At 47.2% G+C, this 17,071-nt stretch overlaps 2 protein-coding genes across 7 annotated transcripts in view; one reads left to right on the top strand and one right to left on the bottom strand.

The window, feature by feature from the left end:
• Positions 1-16,316, bottom strand: part of WDR72 (WD repeat domain 72) — a 243,348-nt gene extending 227,032 nt beyond the window's left edge. Inside the window, exon 1 of one of the 4 annotated variants that reach the window (XM_077127950.1) lies at positions 16,097-16,316. The gene's annotated coding sequence lies outside the window, so the exon portion shown is untranslated. Of the gene's footprint in view, positions 1-24; positions 131-5,708; positions 5,869-15,911; positions 15,990-16,096 lie in introns of those variants that run through there. The other 3 variants (XM_077127948.1, XM_077127947.1, XM_077127946.1) reach the window with 3 other exon arrangements.
• On the top strand, positions 4,586-15,948 carry LOC143656136 (uncharacterized). 3 transcript variants are annotated; one of them, XR_013162407.1, is made up of 3 exons: positions 4,586-5,170; positions 10,099-13,179; positions 15,144-15,948. XR_013162407.1 is itself a non-coding variant. In XM_077127954.1 (2 exons), the coding sequence occupies exon 2, from the start codon at positions 10,394-10,396 to the stop codon at positions 11,468-11,470; it is 1,077 nt and encodes a 358-aa protein (XP_076984069.1). In that variant the 5' UTR covers positions 4,586-5,170; positions 10,099-10,393; the 3' UTR covers positions 11,471-13,303. The 3 variants fall into 3 exon arrangements, 2 of the variants coding, with proteins under 2 accessions (XP_076984069.1, XP_076984070.1); XM_077127954.1 differs by lacking the exon at positions 15,144-15,948 and having other exon boundaries at positions 10,099-13,303; XM_077127955.1 differs by lacking the exon at positions 15,144-15,948 and having other exon boundaries at positions 10,099-13,297.
• Positions 16,317-17,071: the final 755 nt, after the last annotated feature.

Below are 17,071 nucleotides of genomic sequence, written 5' to 3' on the forward strand. Positions count from 1 at the left end.
AATTCAAAGGAAATTTAGCCTTACCTGAATGTTCAGTTTTTAAAGAAGATATTTTCTGAAACTTCCAGCCAGTTCTAGCACTAACTCAGGACCCAGAAGACAGAGTTTGCAAACATTCTTCTCCTCCTTGTGGTAAGCCCCACCTCCTTTTCTTAGACCCCCATCTCACCTCATTACTCAGCACTTCCCCAGTCCTAGCTCCTCCCACTTTCCCCTATTCCAGAATATGCCCTCACTTTTTGTTTTAACTCTCCTTCCCCTTTCACCCAGTGTTAAACCACAGTGTTAACAATTCAATTTAATAATTGTTTACTGCATACCAACTCTGTTCCAGACATTACGCTGAGGGCTTTCCCTTGCATTATCTCATTTAATCCCACCCCTATCATTAGTGTTATTTGGAAAAGTGGAAAAGCAGGCTTGCTAAATTTAAATCTCTCAAAAGGATTATACCCCCGGGGCTGACTGAATTCGAGGCCCATCCCACTCCTCAAAGGGCTTGAGCTGAAAGTATAAGGACACCACAACCTGTTCACAGCTCCACACAGGCAGGCCAGTGCACCTATTAAAAACAAAACAAAAAACTCAGGTTCAACCACAGAGTGGTTAAGGTGTCAAATCACGCTTTGGTAGAGAGTAAATCTATAAGTAGATTTTCTCTTCTTAATCTACAAAGCCTACTCATTACATGCATGGAGGTGCATGAGAGGGCAAGAGTGTTTTCAAAGCTTCAAGACTAAACATAAAACGATTAAAAGTCTATTGTAACACGGGTGTCATGGAACAAGACTCAAAATGCACAGGGAGATTTCTTCCTCACACTGATTTCAATACAGGGTATGCTATAAGAACTAGCAGAGGGAGACAGGGAGGGGCTTGCTGGGACCCACAGGCCAACCGACACCAGGCAATGCATGGCTCGGTGGAACTCTGCTTATCCTGAAAAGTCTCTGGTAAGGGGATCCCTCTGGCCTCTGCTCTGCTGGGTTTCTCTCAGCTAAAGAAATCACTGTCCAGTGATATCAAAAATTCTGTCTCAGGCATAAATAAATGCCCAACTCCTATAGTTCTTGAGAGGATGAGAGCCTGAGAGGCCTAGAATCGATCCAACCCATTTTAACTAGCAAGAAACTACCTAGTAATACCTTGTTTGTATTTCTTGGAGGAGGGACACAAGAAACACTTATTTCATTCCACACAATAATTCACCACAATCAGAGGGAGCACAGCAAGGGCAACCCCATCTCCCAGCTGCTGATTACATCAAAGGCTTGCAGCACAAATTCAATTTTATGATGTTAATCTTGGCCTGCCACTCAGAAATTTTCTCTGAGGGATATGATTTTTCTCTGGATTTCATTTTAAGAATGATTTTCTTCGTCCGCAATCAATAAAGATATGTTTTCATCAAAAGACTCTATCTTGGCAGAATTCAATTGGCTATTTCAATCCCTATTGGTGACACAATATTAATTAAAATAGTTTATGTTGCACCTCAACTGGAAAAAAAGAGGTGGTGAAAATAGCAGCTACTCAGAACACATGTTCTATACACATCAACATAGAGGGCAGAAAATAATTTTCTCCTCTGGGTGACAGACATTAGCTATTCAGGTGAGTTGTTCTAACTTGGTTTATCTCTGTGATCTTTCTGGGGTAAAAAAAAAAATGAAGCTCTTTCTGTTTGTATTTTTTTCTTCAATAGGAAATAAAAGTGCACATGAATAAAATGTTTCAAATGCCCACCTCCCCGTGCCTCAGGAAATACATGTCTCTGTAACACGGGGTTGTTATTCATAATCATAGCCTCTGTTCCCCTTAACTAAGAGAAAATGACAATACTAGTAAAATTCCTTTTACTCGCAGCTTCTAAATAACGATTGCAATCGAACGCATGGCATTTCTCAAAAGCCAGCATAAAGAATTAGCACGCAGTTCTTCATATTTTAAAAAGAGAAGAAAATTATGCAGTACGTTACAGAAAATACCTGGCTTCTCTTTTACCAGTGGCTGTGGAAGTGCCAGTTAATAATCATTCACTTAACACATATTTCTGAAGCATCTACCATTTGTCCAACTGTGCTCATCATACTTGGGAGACTGAGATGGAGCCTCCAGGTCCTGTCCCACGACGTGGACAGACCAAGGAACCCCCTTCACCGCACAGTAGGGCTGCAGCCTGGCTCCCACAGGATGCCTGGAGAGCCCAGGGGAGGCACACTCCATCCCACCTGGAGAGGGCTTCTCAAAGGGAAGTTCAATAACTGTTTCATTCAGCTGGTTACTTACATCCATAGTTTTTTAAAAAAGTAACTTGGTTTCTAACCAGGTCTCTATAAACCAAATCTTCCTACCTTGATATCTGAAATCATGATTCCTTTACAACTACTCAGGAAGGTGGTAATAAAGAAATCAGGTGAACAGATATCCTGAAGAGTCTAACTTGGGGCAAATGTCTCCCAATAGTCTAATTCCTCAAAGAGGTTCCTTAGTCTGTAAGTACCCAAAAAATTCTCTCTGATCCTAATCTGGGTACAAAAGAGACAAAAGCATCAAATTAAAGAGCAGTGTGGAGTTTTACAGAAACCTAGCAGAAATCCCTATTTTATGGATTAAAAACAGCAACAGAAAAAAAAAATAAGTTGACTTACGAAGCTGAAAGCAGGGTTGGAAATAGGGTCTGCATTTGTTCAGACAACTGAACAATAAGAAAAAAGGCCTAGACAGAGGGATTGAGCTGTAGTCCAAAGAATCTGTGTAAATGTATACACCAAAACTGGAAGAACATTGATTACAAAGAGAAAACTTCACAATCACCTGTGTGGCTTATTAAAATGCAGATTCCCAGATTAAAAATCAGATACAATGAATCAGAACCTCTAAGAAACTGGGTCCAGGAATTGGAATTTTTTTTAATTAAATTTTCTTTTCTTTTTTTTTTTTTTTGCATGGGCAGGTACTAGGAATCAAACCCAGGTCTAGGAATTATTAGAATTTTTAACAAGCTCTACAAAGAGATTCTTATTCATACTTAGTTCAAAAACTGCTATCCTGAGGGTAAGGAACTTGATTCAATTCAATACTCATTATGTACGAAACAATTAATGCTTGTTAAATAAAATAGTCACTGGATGAATTAATAAATGACCAAAAAGAGCAGTTTCCTAAGAAGCGTTAAGGGCCCAGTCTTCCTGGTCTATTGAGAATGTTTATACCTTGTCTTATGTGTGTCTTTCTTAGTGCATCAACCCAGTCTCACCACCAACCATCTAATTTTTTTCTACAATGACCAAAAGCTAAAGTGATTAAATTCTTTTATTGCCTGCTACTTCCCTCACAGTACTAGAATTTTTCCAACTTTCAGTCAAATATAGATGAGAGTTCTACAGAGTGTTGTAAAAACAACAACAAACCAAACAAACAATACCAAAACTGCCTAAGTCTTTGAAATCAAGCTGGAGGAAAGTGCCTATGGGGGAGACTCTAAGTATTTGATTTTTCAGGACATTTTTACAATAATATATGTAAAAGAGATCATTCATGTGTGATCAAGTTGAAATTTCAAGGCAATTTCTTCCACATGTCAAAGAATTTTAAGAGCTAACAATACCGAAGAAAAATCTAAAGAACATAAAATCCTTTAACAAATTTCTCCCAATTTGCATTTTGGTGCCCCAATATAACTAACTATTTTCCAATATCCTCTCCACACTCAAATCTTTCTAAGACTCACTTCATTAGCTCAAACTGAAGCCTGAAGTAGGGCCTTAAGACAAGGTCCTGTCACACAAATATAGGAATGCAAACTTTTCCAACAAATGAATACTCAAAAATGAGCAGTCCTGCTTTCAGTGTATTGCTCTGAAATATAACTAATTCTACTGCCTCACTTGAAGGAAAGCATGTGGTGGATGGGGAATAGGGGCAGTGGTGGATGAAGTATATGTCATGTCATTCATTCTAAACAACAAGAACAGTTAGAACATTTCCTATTTGCTTTGTTACACTATGCATGAAAGTCATAAATTCTCTCTATCCTCAAGGCTGGAGCAGATAGTGCTCCCTCATGTCTAATCAAAGAAAGGAGAGAGGTGGAGGGAACTGGTCTATGCCTACCCTGCCTCTGACCAACTAGTACTTTACATGGGACTAAGTCTTCCAACAATGTTGTGAGGCAGACACACCCGTATAGGATGCACTTAAAGATTAAATCAGTACTCAATAATATAATAATATGATCCCCAAATCAGTACCCAATAAAATAACAATATGATCCCCATCTTAAATTTTGGGAAACTTAAGTTCAGAGAGGTAAGATAATTTGCTAAGGTCAAGCAGCATGAATGTAAATGGCTGAGACAGCTTGGGGACAGTTTGCCAGGATTGGTGTTCTCCATTTGTCACGCACTCCTTCTCACCCCGTTACAGCTTCATGAGAACTTTTCCCTTGGCCTCGAATGTTTTTCCTTAGTATTCCTTCTGGCAACCTTCTACCCAACCTTCAAAACTGGAAGTACATGTCAACTCCTTTCAGTCTCTGCTGGTCGATATTTAGCAATCCTCAACCTCAGTATTCCTTTTGTGGCAAATTATTTGGGATTGGAGCCAAAACAGTACTTAAAAATTTTTTAGTTTTATTCTTCTTACTTGCTGTCCTCTCCCCCTCTTGTCGTAGACTGCCCATTTCCGTAGCCCACCACAAAACCACAAACCTTTCCTGTTGTGTTCAAACTCTATCCCTAACCTAACTTCTGCCCAAAGCCTAGTAACTGCTTCTGAACTTGTGTGATTGGTTACCCTCCCCTGAAGCCCACGTCCCAACTCCACCCTCCCTTACACTGTATATAATCCGGGGCTCACCAAGCCTCGGGGTCCTTTGGCACTTGAGCAGCTATGGCCTAAGCTTAACCATTACAATAAAACAAGCTTTGTGCTACAATTAGTCTCTGCCTCAAGTCTTTGGGTCCCTCAGTGACTTCGGTCCTGAGTGCTGGCGTTTCCTCCAACCCCTCAGTTAGAGCTCTAGTCTTAAGCCTGAGCAGAAGTGTCAGTCTCTAGCCATCACCTCCGGGGAAGCGGAAACCGGTAAGGTGACTCCAATTGGCGCCCGAACAGGGACCTCCATCGCCGAATCGACTTCTTCTGCTGCACCCTAGGACCCCCGTCTGAGGTAAGTGCCCCCCGGCCTCTCCCGCTCAACTAAACTCCCCACGAAGTCCTAGGTTTCTAGGAGCGGTGAGAAGCCCCCGCTAAATTACTTGATTTCAAAATGGGCAACTCCATCTCCAAGAGCCAGGTCCCACAGGTGCGCGCGTTAGCCGCCCTCTTAGACAGCCACAAATGTAAAGTATCTGCCAGGCAACTTCAAGTTTATTGGGATCTTCTGTTGCCGTTTAACCCCTGGTTGCTGACGTGCCCGCTCTGGACACCGGGCACCTATGACCAGCTTATCGCCCGGGTCACGGATAAAATGGAGCATGAGGGCAAGCGTTTCCCTCCAGGGCTTCTTCCCACACTCATCACCATCCGTTCATGCCTTTAAGGCTCATTGCCCCCCACAGACGGCCGACCCTCTAAACCCATGGCCGCGGCCGCTGCCCACGCTCCTCGCTCTGACACTGATTCTGACTCTGATACCGAGTCCTTGCTCGAGCAAATAGAAGAGCGACTTGAAAGACACCCGCCTTCAAACCATCATGGCGGTATACCTAATGGCGGAGGGGCAGGCGGTGCTCTTCCGCCTTCTTCTTCAGATCCAAAACCGGAAGGGGATAAGAACCTATACCCCGCCCTCCCTAAGAGGGCGGATGTGGAGCACTCCGAGCCCTCCCTTGTTCCTTCCGCCCCTCCTCCCGTCACTCTTCCTCCTCCCCTTAGCAACACCAACCCCTTCTCGCGCCCTGGGACGGAAATGCCGGAAGCGCCGCCGCCATCTTACATACCCCCGCCACCATGTTATGCAGGGGCGTGCCCTTGGCGGCCGTCATCTTGTGCAACCCAGCCGCCATCTTGTATACCCACAGATGGCAGTCCGTCCCTGAGCCGAGGACAGTGCTTGCCTGCCAGCCCTTCCGGCTGGCCAGGCAACCTCCCCACCACGTACAGTCCTAGAGTATGGCCCCCCACTCAACCTCTGCCTCCGGCGCAAGTGGGACTTTTTCCCCTAAATCTCCAACAGTCCCCGCAGCGCCCGCTCGCGTGGTATCCTCACGATGCGGAAGCGATTAAACAGCTGCGCAAGGCAATAAAAGAGGATGGGTTTGCTAGTCCCTACGCTACCCACCTTCTAGACGAGTTGTCCAATGAGCTTAACACCCCTCATGACTGGACTTCTCTCGCCTGAGCCATTCTCACCCCTGGCCAATTTGTTGACTGGAAAGCTCACTTTAACTCAGAAGCCGAGCGAGCAGCACGGCAAGCAGCCCAGCAAGCAGGCCCTCCTGGCCTAGGTCTTCTAATAGAGTCATTCCTCGGGCTCGGCCCTTACTTTGACCCGGCAGTATACATGCATGCCCCGAATGGGTTCTTCTTTCTAATGTGGGCATGAGAGCTTTCCGTAATTGCTCTGCAGCTAAGCCAGAGCAGCTCTCTGCCCTAATTCAAAGAACAGATGAGGACTTTGCTTTCTTTGTCTCAAGGGTGCAGGAAGCGTGCCAGAAAAGGGTTACTGATGTGCAAGGGCAAAACTCACTTGCTAAAGACCTCATCTTTGAGGGAGCCCGTCCCGTCTTCAAACAGGCGTTAATGGGTATCAGAGAGAAATCTATTTCTGATTGGGTGCTCGCATGTTCTAATGTTGATCCCACTGCTGTAAACCTGGCCAATACCTTAAGTGCAGCCATGCGCCTCTCCAATGAGTGTTTTAGGTGCGGGGAAAGCGGGCACTATGCTCGAGAATGCCCTAATCAGCCGGCAGACGCCCGCTCTAGAGCAGAACGGCCAGAAAACCCTGTTCAGTCGGGACAGCGGCGATGGGAAGAGCGCAAGCCTACCACCCCCTGCCCAAAATGTGGCAAAGGCTATCACTGGGCTCACAATTGTCGGGCACCTAACCCTCCTTTAAACTTCAGAGGGGGCAGGTCTCAGCCCCATCCCCAAGAGACCAGGGGTGGCAACAGGAACACCCCCAAACCATAATGTGGACTATTCCAATAACCCCGAATAAGCCCACCCGTAAACTAAAAATCGGAGCCGATTGGCTTCTAGGTACGGTGGACTCGGGAGCAGAAATCTCATGCCTTCCTGCCAAATGGAAAAATCTGTGCCCAACTACCGCAGGGCCCGCAGTAATCGGTGCTACGGGCTCTGCCACCTCGGAGAGAGCTGCCATCCCTCTTACATGGGAGGATAAAGAAGGCCACCGAGGCGTCTTCAGGCCTTTGTTTCTAAACACCATTGACCAAATCTTATGGGGGCGAGACATTCTAGCAGCCTCAGGGGCCTATATTACCACGCAGCCCCCTCAAGAAGGTTTCCTAACCACCATCGGCCAGGCACTCTGGGGGCGAGCCAGTCCAGCAGACAGAGGGACCGATATCACCTCGCAGCCCCCCCAATGATTTGCACCACTGCTCGCATTACACCTCCGGCACCCACTTCTCTTCAATGGGACACAGAGGAGCCTATCTGGGTGGAGCAGTGGCCCCTTCCATCCCACAAACTAACAATATTAGAGCAATTAGTACAAGAGCAGCTAGACGCAGGGCACATAGAACCATCATGCAGTCCTTACAACTCTCCAGTTTTCATCATCAGCAAGAAGGGAGGCACCAAGTTCAAACTCCTTCATGACCTGAGGGAAATTAATAAGCACATCCGGCCCATGGGGTCCCCTCAGCCTGGCATGCCTCACCCTGCGGCCCTTGCTAAACATCTGCAAATTGCTACTATAGATATAAAAGATTGCTTCTTCTCCATCCCATTGCATGAGAAGGACAAAGAAAAATTTGCCTTTACAGTACTAACCACTTACTAACCACATGGGGGCCGCACCACGCTACCAATGGAAGGTGCTGCCTCAGGGGATGCGTAATAGCCCAGCTATTTGTCAGGCCTATGTTAATGTTGCAGTGCAGCCACTCCGTTCACAAGCCACCATTCTCCATTACATGGATGATGTACTCGTGGCGGCAGAGACTCGAGACCAATTGCGATCAGTCCTCTCGCAGTTAATTGTGAACCTCAATGGCATAGGTCTCACTGTTCAGTCTGACAAAATCCAAACCTCCCCTCCTTATACATTTTTGGGCTACACTATTCACAACCAAGTAGCCCCTGTTAAGTTCTCATTTGAAATTCCGGACCGATTGTCATTACATCAGCTACAACAGCTGTGTGGACAAATAAACTGGGTAAGGGGAGCCCTGCCATTAACCACCGGGCAGCTTCAGCCCTTGTTTGACCTGTTAAAGACAAGCCGTAAAACGGTGGAAGCGCTGCACCAGCCTATCAAATTAACTTTCTGGGCAAAGGCAGCGATAGAAACCTTTAACCAGCAGCTCCATACCTGCCAGTTGGACAGATTCGATCCGGAAAAACCGTTGATGGCCATAATCATCGATACCTTTGAGGTGCCATCCGGTGTCCTGTGGCAAGAAGGCCCCTTACTCTGGGTACACCCTGCCAAAGGCAAGCTCAGGAAAATCTGTCCACAGCTCCTATTGTTTATAGCCCTGGCCCAAGATCTCCTTAAGGCCGCTGTTCAGCTCACCGGCCGTCACCCAGACACCATTGTCTGGCCAATAGATGACAAACAAACCACATGGCTCCTTCAGCATAACCTGAGCATGCAAATTCTAGTAGAAGGCTTCACTGGTGCATTTTCAACCAAATATCCCAAGCATAAAATCTTTCAAACACTCATTCATCTTCCATTAAGGCCCAGTAGCTCACTACACCCATTCCCATCTTCGGCACCAATCCCAGCAGCCACCACCATTTTCACGGATGCCTCCAAGGCCTCTCTAGCATTCCTTGCATTTATCCCTCAGCAAAAGGAGCCGGTGTGTGTTGTCCAAAGTAATCCCTACTCAGTCCAAGTTGGGGAACTCAAAGCAGTTCTACTGGCCTTGCAGCAGTTTCCCCTGGAACCTGTAAACATCTTCACAGACAGCCTGTATACTTACCAAGTCTGCAAGGTATTAGCCCATGCCATGTTTTGTCCTGATGAGTCCAAGCCCATTGATGAATACCTAAACCTGTTAAAGCACACCCTAGAAGAGAGAGGACCTCCATGGTTCATAGCTCATGTGCGCAGCCATTCGGGCCTCCCAGGCCCAATTGCCGAAGGCAATCGGCTCGTTGACAGGGCTGTATCAGCCCAGGTCCTTGCAACCGTGCAAGACCCCGTCAACGCTGCCAAGCAGTTGCACAGCAGGTTCCACCTGTCAGCAGGGGCAATCCGGCACCTATGTGGGTTGCCTATTGAAACGGCCAAACATCTGGTCAGAAGTTGCGCCACTTGCGCTCCATTTGCGCCCTTGGGACCTCTACAACCACAAGGAGTAAATCCCCGAGGGCTCAAGCCCAATGCTAGGTGGCAAATGGATGTTACTCATGTCCCATCATTCGGAAAATACAAATACCTGCATGTGATCATAGACACTTACTCGGGCATGTGCTATGCGGCTCCCATGCCGGGAGAAGCTGCCAAACACTGCATACAAGCCCTACGACAGGGAATTCTCTTTATGGGAGTTCCTTGGGATCTAAAAACAGACAATGGCCCTGCGTATCGCAGCGCTGCCTTCAAAAGTTTTCTGGATATGTACAACATCACTCACCATTTTGGCATCCCCTATAACCCTCAAGAGCAAGCCATGGTGGAGGCACTAAACAAGAGAATTAAAATTCAAATTGAAAAACAGAAGGGCAATATGCCTAAAGCATCGCCCAAAGACATCATTACTCAAGTCCTTATAGTCTTAAATTTATTAACCTTTGACAAAGATGGCCTGTCTCCTCTACATAGGCATTGGGGTCCTGCCAATCGACCTTCAGTAGTCCCCTCGGTCTACTGGCGCGATCCAGTTACCAATATTTGGTTGGGTCCCGCCCCGCTCCTAGCGCAGGGACGCGGTTTTGCTTGTGTCTTCCCAGAGAGCGAGCCACAACCACTGTGGATCCCCTCCCGCTGCATCTGACCAGCAACAGCCACCGCGGAGAAAACAGAAGACCGAAAGCCAGAGGAACCCCTGCACTCAGGTTCAACCCGCCGTTAAACACCCAATGAATTATTACTAGCTCTTTCTCATTTGCCCATTAGCCTTATTGTGGGCAGTAATATTAGCAACTATTGCTCCAAAAGATTGGAATCTATTTGAAAGAATTTTACTTGCCGTAATATTTCTGTGTATCATAGCGTGCTTTAACTTGCTCATCTTCCTCCTCTAAAATGCTAACCGTTGACCTCGCCACCCAGACCCGCCATCCCCTACCCCGCTTCCTGATGTTCACCTTTCTCTCACTTACATTTTTCTCCACAGCCTCTCCAGCCGAACCCAATGCTGGCCCTCAGCCCACCGAACTGTGGGCCGCCGTTCAACACCCTCCTGGGGTCCTCTTCATAACTCCGAACAGTCCCTTCTTCCCGCAACTATTCCATAAAAACTGCAACCTTTCTCTTCCTTGCGACCCCCTTCACCTCAATGCTAGTAGTACCTTGAATATCTTCTTCACTCCCCCTTCATCGGCCTTTCTCTTTGTCGCTAATTTGATATCCAACCCAAACCAATACCCTTGCTTGTCAAACTCCATCTGCCCCCCGAACTTTCCAAACTGCGTCCCTCTTCTCTGCAACAACGGCTCCGACCTCTATTCTAAAGACGTCTCCAACTACGGGAGCTCAAATAATATCAATCTCCCTGGCCTCTTTCTAAGAAATGCCTGGTGGCCCATCCCCCCCAAGCCCAACGCGAGTTCAGGCGATTTCATGCCCCATCCCCCCTCGGAGCCTGCCTGTGCCTCCCCTCACCCGTCTAAATCCCGACGGCCCAAATCCTTATCTTTACAGTTTCGCTGGGTCAAATGTCGCCGCCCGGAACCTCTTATGGTTACGCCCTTCTATGCACTCTTCTCCCCTCGTTTAACCCTGGATTCCTCCAATTCCAATTCCTCCTCCAGCCATTACTCCCCCCTCACAACTCTCGATGTCGTCCCAGATGTTCTGTTTGGAACCCCTCTATTCTCCATGCACATGCTTTGTGGCAAATATGCATGTATGGATCTCCGTCCAATTCTCTGCCTACAGGGCTGCAGCCTATGCAACGGAACGTCTAACTTCTCTATGTCCCACCGGCCAGAGCCCTCAACCGAACAATGCGTAAATATAACTACATACATCTTTCTAAAACCTCCATTCTTCTTCCTCCAGTGCTCAAGCATAAACCCGACCGAGAACTGCTCTCTATCAAACATCTGGGACCCTTCCCTCCCCTATACATTCATTGTGCTTCAACCTAGATTACTGTAGATTCCGGTCAACGCCACCACCTGGATGGCCCCACAACTTCCTTTAGCCCCCTATACTCTAGGAACCAGCCTCCACCCAAAACAAAAGCGTGATTTCGGCATCTCCGCTGCCATTGCCGCCGCCATCGTCGCTGCAGTCGCTGCCAGCAGGGTAGCAGCTATTGCTCTCACTCAAACTTCCACCACGGCAGAAGTTCTTCTCAACGTAACGCAGACGACAGCCCAGTTAACCGGCACCCAAGAAAACATCAATCATCTTATGCATTCTGCCATCTATAACCTGCAACAACAAATAGACTTAGTCGCGCTTGATGTTGAAGCGCTTTTTGAATTAGCCTCTAGTACTTGTGATGGTCGATACCCCTTTACCAAAATCTGTGTCACCCCTGTTCCTGTCAATCATTCTGTCCCCCGTCTCTCCCTGCGTGACTGGATCTTCACCTCCTTCAATGATTCTTACTGGAACTATACACACACCCTTCAAACACAGATCTTAGAGCTTGAGCGCACGGTAGTCCCTTCCATCACCTCCTCCCTCCTCACTGACTTACTAGGTAAATTCACCTCCTTCTTCAAACCCTCCAATCTCATTTTCTATGGCCTCTTGCTCCTAGCTGTCATACTCATCTTCATCCTCCTCAAATGTTTGTGCCAAAGCCTTGCTAGGCAAAGACAACAAACGCAACTCCTAGCCTTAGCGGCCCTTGAACTCCAAAATCCCTTCGCCGATGCGGACAACCGTTGGCAGGCGCAGGTTTGGCTGGCTGGTATGGCTCACCCCCAGGACTGACCACCCTGGGGTCTTGGTGCTGCTCCCGGAACTGGTCCTCTTGTGGAGCCTGCATCATGCTGCTGTAGCTCTGGCCATGCTTACCGTGTGTCTCCGCCATTTCTGTGTCCTCTCCATTCCCCCACGGGGACTGCACGTTACCAGAGTATGTGCATCTGGGGCCGCCGCATGGCTACCAGATGGGTACCGCTGGGTGTGACACAAAGTAGTCGCAGAAGAGGGTCCCTCTAACAGACCTCCTCTGGCTCTTCTGGGGCACATGAGATTTGCATAAGGGTCGGCTCAGCACATACCCTTCCCCTGAAATTCTGAGCCTCACGTGCAAGGGGAATCTCATCCCTACCCCTCCCAGCAAAGGTTCATGCCCGCCACTTGTCACACAAGTGTGTTCTTTAAAAAGAAAAAGAGAGGAATTGTGGCAAATTATTTGGGATTGGAGCCAAAACAGTACTTAAAAATTTTTTAGTTTTTATTCTTCTTACTTGCTGTCCTCTCCCCCTCTTGTCGTAGACCGCCCATTTCCGTAGCCCACCACAAAACCACAAACCTTTCCTGTTGTGTTCAAACTCTATCCCTAACCTAACTTCTGCCCAAAGCCTAGTAACTGCTTCTGAACTTGTGTGATTGGTTACCCTCCCCTGAAGCCCACGTCCCAACTCCACCCTCCCTTACACTGTATATAATCCGGGGCTCACCAAGCCTCAGGGTCCTTTGGCACTTGAGCAGCTATGGCCTAAGCTTAACCATTACAATAAAACAAGCTCTGTGCTACAATTAGTCTCTGCCTCAAGTCTTTGGGTCCCTCAGTGACTTCGGTCCTGAGCGCCGGCGTTTCCTCCGACCCCTCAGTTAGAGCTCTAGCCTTAAGCCTGAGCAAAAGTGTCAGTCTCTAGCCATCACCTCTGGGGAAGCGGAAACCGGTAAGGTGACTCCACCTTTATCTACCTTTATCAGAGCACTTATCACCCTGAGTCTATTACCTGAACCATAACTGATCCTAACTGTGAATACCACGTCAGAAACCTGTTCCCTTTGCTTTTGCGTTCTGCTGGCTGGAACTTTCACAGGTAACAAAAAATGTATTTGTTATTAATTCATTATGAACAAATACGCATTTGTTCTGTCTTCAAAGTCACCTCGCTTTTCTCCTCTCTTTTCCGAAGACAAACCAGCCTGTAAATGTTCATCTTAAGAGTGCAACTCTAAGATCTGCACAAAAGGCAGAAAAAGAAAAATACATTTGGCTAGAGACATGTATCCTAATTTCTATTAAAGCAGCCTGAAATCATAACAGCTCTTGGCGTCTGCACAACTCAATGCTGACCCACAGGAAATATAGTAGATTAACCACTGCAATTAGCTGGTTCAATAAATTACAACTCCCTCATCTCCGACTTGCTTATTTTTCTAAACACCTATGTGGAGATATTATATTTATCAGTGAAACTGCATTTTGTTAAAAGGAAAACAGCAGGGAAGTCCGTCTCGAAGAACCAAACTGCTACCATTTGTTGACAATTTATCATGCTCTAGGCACTATTTACTTATATTATGTGCATGACTTCATTTGGTCTTTTTACATGGCATTATTATTTCTATTTTAAATATGAGGAGAATGAGGCTTATTCTTGTCTAAGGTCAGAGCTAGAGACAGGCCCCTCGGTCTCCAAAACTCTCCCTCGAAATGTTACTCCACATGACCTCCCGCTTAGGTGTGTCAGGGGCAGTGATCACATGTTAGTTTGCCCTCTGGAAATTAAAGCAAACTCTGGAAGTGAAACTCTTTCAGAACACTAATACCTAGCTCTAGAAATGAAGATCAGCATTATTAGAAGAGTACAAAGGGCTCCTAATGTCCATTTGCACCTGAAATAACAATCCTCTTATTTTGCAGATAGGAAAAATGACATACATATAGATTCGATTTGCCAGGTCTCCAAAGCTGATCTGGGGCTAGAATTCAGTCCAAAGGAAACTTTTAGTTCCAGTCTCTACCACGTCTACCTGGTCCTAATACAGCCTAGAGCAGACTTGAATCTAAAACTTCTATAGACTAAGGCAGAAAGTAACCATACCTTCAAAGCAGAACTCCAAAGACCTGTCTTTTATAATGTGCTGACAGAATTCTTAGTAAGGACTGCCCCAAATTGTGTGCATCATTATCAAACAGCAAATAGAAAGAATAAATAAATTTTATATTTAAAGATATTTGAATATGGCACTCTAGAGACCTTATAAAACCATCATTTTCCAAGTTCCATGAAATTATTTTATAACTAATAAATTCTCCCATTCCAGTTGGTCTCTATAACTAGAACCTCAGATTTTTAAAGCATTCACTTCACTGGGAAGATTGCTAATATAAGATTTCACACAAATCAAAATTTCACACAAATAAGGAGAAGCTTAACAATTGAAATCTTATTTATGATCAAATAATTAAAAATTTAAAATATCGTTTTGTAAAGAGGTGAAAATATGACGACTCTACAGAGAACCAATTTCTGTGTGCACTTCTGTGCTTGTGCATGCGTGTGTGTGCATTTAAAATCACTCCATGCCCACTTCGTGGACAAATTGTTTCTCTTTTTTCTTCAGCCCCTTGTATTCTTTACAGAAAACACTACTGGTACATTTTAATATTGAAGGAACTGAAAGAAGGCTAAGGAACAAGTGACGTTTACAAAAAAGTCACAAGGTAACTTCACCACAAATACTGGAATAACAAAGAGATTGCCTTCTTCTCCTCAGACTTTAAGTGGGTGGGATTATGGTGGGTAGGTGTAGAATAACTGCATCTTGTATGGGGAGGGGGGGTGGGTATGAAAGGGGCAAGTAAAAGTTTCCACACCTTTTTATTTTCTGGTACACATATTCCCAACAGGTGACCTCGTCTCCAACAGGTGACCTTGAGCTCACTCAGCATAAAACTGCAAGGGGGAGCGAAAGGAAGGATAAAGAAGCACCGGATCCCGAAGCGGATACTCTAAGTCGCCTATTCCAGGTTTTTGTCTTCGCTGACACCCTCCCCTTCATTTTCCTGCTCCTCGTCCAACCTTACACAAAAGACTCGTGCCCGCGGTCTTAAGAAGTTTTCTTAAGACGCCCAAACGTCTCACACCGGAGCCGGCTCGGGTCTTGTTTCCAGCCACAGGGATTGCGCTGGGACTCTACGCTGTGCTTGAACTCAGTTTTGAAATCCACGCAACCAAATCCCGCCGCACAGAAGTCCCGAGTCCCAGGAAACTCCCCCAACCACGCCAGGCAGGTCCCTACAAGTGTCTGGGGGCAGATTCCTCCCAGCTGCGCGGGTACGAATCCTGCGCCGCCGCCCCCCAGCTCCGCAAACTCCCTGACAGCACCAGAGCCACAGCTGCGCACGGCTTTGGTCACTACCTGCGGCGTCTAGAAAAGAGACGGAAAAGGAGATTTTCCACGTGCAAGAACTTAACGCAAAACGAAGGTATAGCAACTACGACGCGCGCCCACCTTGCTCGCGCGCACCCAAGGCTTCTCAACCCCTGCCCGGCCGGTCCTCTCCGGCGCCAGGCTTGAGGGCAGGAGGCCGAGGTGCGGCAGAAGCCCGGGCCACCCAACACCCACCGCCCGGGACCGGGGAGCCTGCGTCGCAGCCCGGGGGCGCCCGCCTTACCCGAGCCGGCCAGCTCAGGAGCAGTGGAGAGCAGGCGCCGGGCAGCCCTTGGCCAGGCGGCCCACAGTGGCCCTTTGGCCGGCCCGACCCCGCCCCGACCCTCCCACCGCGCGCCCTGGATCTGTCCGGCCGCAGCCGCCCAGCCGGCCGGGCGCACCCGCTCTCCCCTTCCGCCTCCAGCTTACCCGCTGCCGTCCTCCTCGCCTTGCGGTGACTCCTGGAAGCAGGCCCGACACCGGCCTCAAGGTGTCTCGCCCTACCGGGCTGGAGAAGTCAAAGTTCGGGTGGGGGAAATCCAAGTAACTCTGGTGGGGGTGGACCGTGAACTCCTTACCCCGGGCACTGGCCAGGAGCTGCCCTTCGAAGTTCCAAGATCTTTAATCCGCGATGGAAGGCAGCTCCCCTCAAGACCTTCTGAGCAGGGCAAAGCGCGATTCCTGGTAGCTAAAGTGGGTAAAACGTTCAACGTGGAAACCAGCATCCTAGCCTGGCTGGGTGGTCCAATTACCACACTTGACTAGATTAGTTTAGAAAAGTGGGAGGGATTGTATTCTTTCTCAGGGTTTTTAGTTCTTTTACTTTATCCTCCCAACCCTATGGACTCCTTAGTTATGGATTCTAGGGTGCCTGGAAGCAGGTGGGGAGAGACTTTTACTGCTCTCTTCCCAAATGCTAAGAATATTTGTCCAGATCTAAGTCAGGATCCGGAGTTCAGGTCTCCTCTGAGATTAAACTTCACATATCCTTGTGCATTCCCTCTTGCTACCTACAACACTCCTCTCACCCTCCCCATCCTCTTGTGCCTCCTTAATTCCTAGTCTTGTTTTATCAGGAACCTCACATTTCCCCTCCAGGCTAGGCATTCCTGCTAGTCACTTCTAGGTGTCTCACCTGTCACAATTAATTGTGGTTGCTTGCTTAGTCTTTGGCCTCTCCTGCTTGACTGTAAACTCTATGAAGGTGGGGACAACATAATAAATATTGGTCGAATAGTGAACAGCACTTAAGTCAACTATTTAGGTGTTCCCAAGCCCCCAACTCTTGAATGAACTTTCTTGGCCTTTCCTTATCTCCTAAATTTTGTTTCAAAGTTAATATTCCCACCATCCCTAAGCCTTCATCCCATCTGTTCAACAGAGTCTTCACCTTTCTGAGCTGTG

The sequence above is a fragment of the Tamandua tetradactyla genome, chromosome 14 (genome assembly GCF_023851605.1).
Source record: "Tamandua tetradactyla isolate mTamTet1 chromosome 14, mTamTet1.pri, whole genome shotgun sequence".
In the NCBI taxonomy this organism is placed as follows: domain Eukaryota; kingdom Metazoa; phylum Chordata; class Mammalia; order Pilosa; family Myrmecophagidae; genus Tamandua; species Tamandua tetradactyla.

Bases quoted from the DNA above. Each gene is read 5' to 3' on its own strand.
- LOC143656136 (XM_077127954.1), top strand. From the start codon at position 10,394: ATGCTAACCGTTGACCTCGCCACCCAGACCCGCCATCCCCTACCCCGC.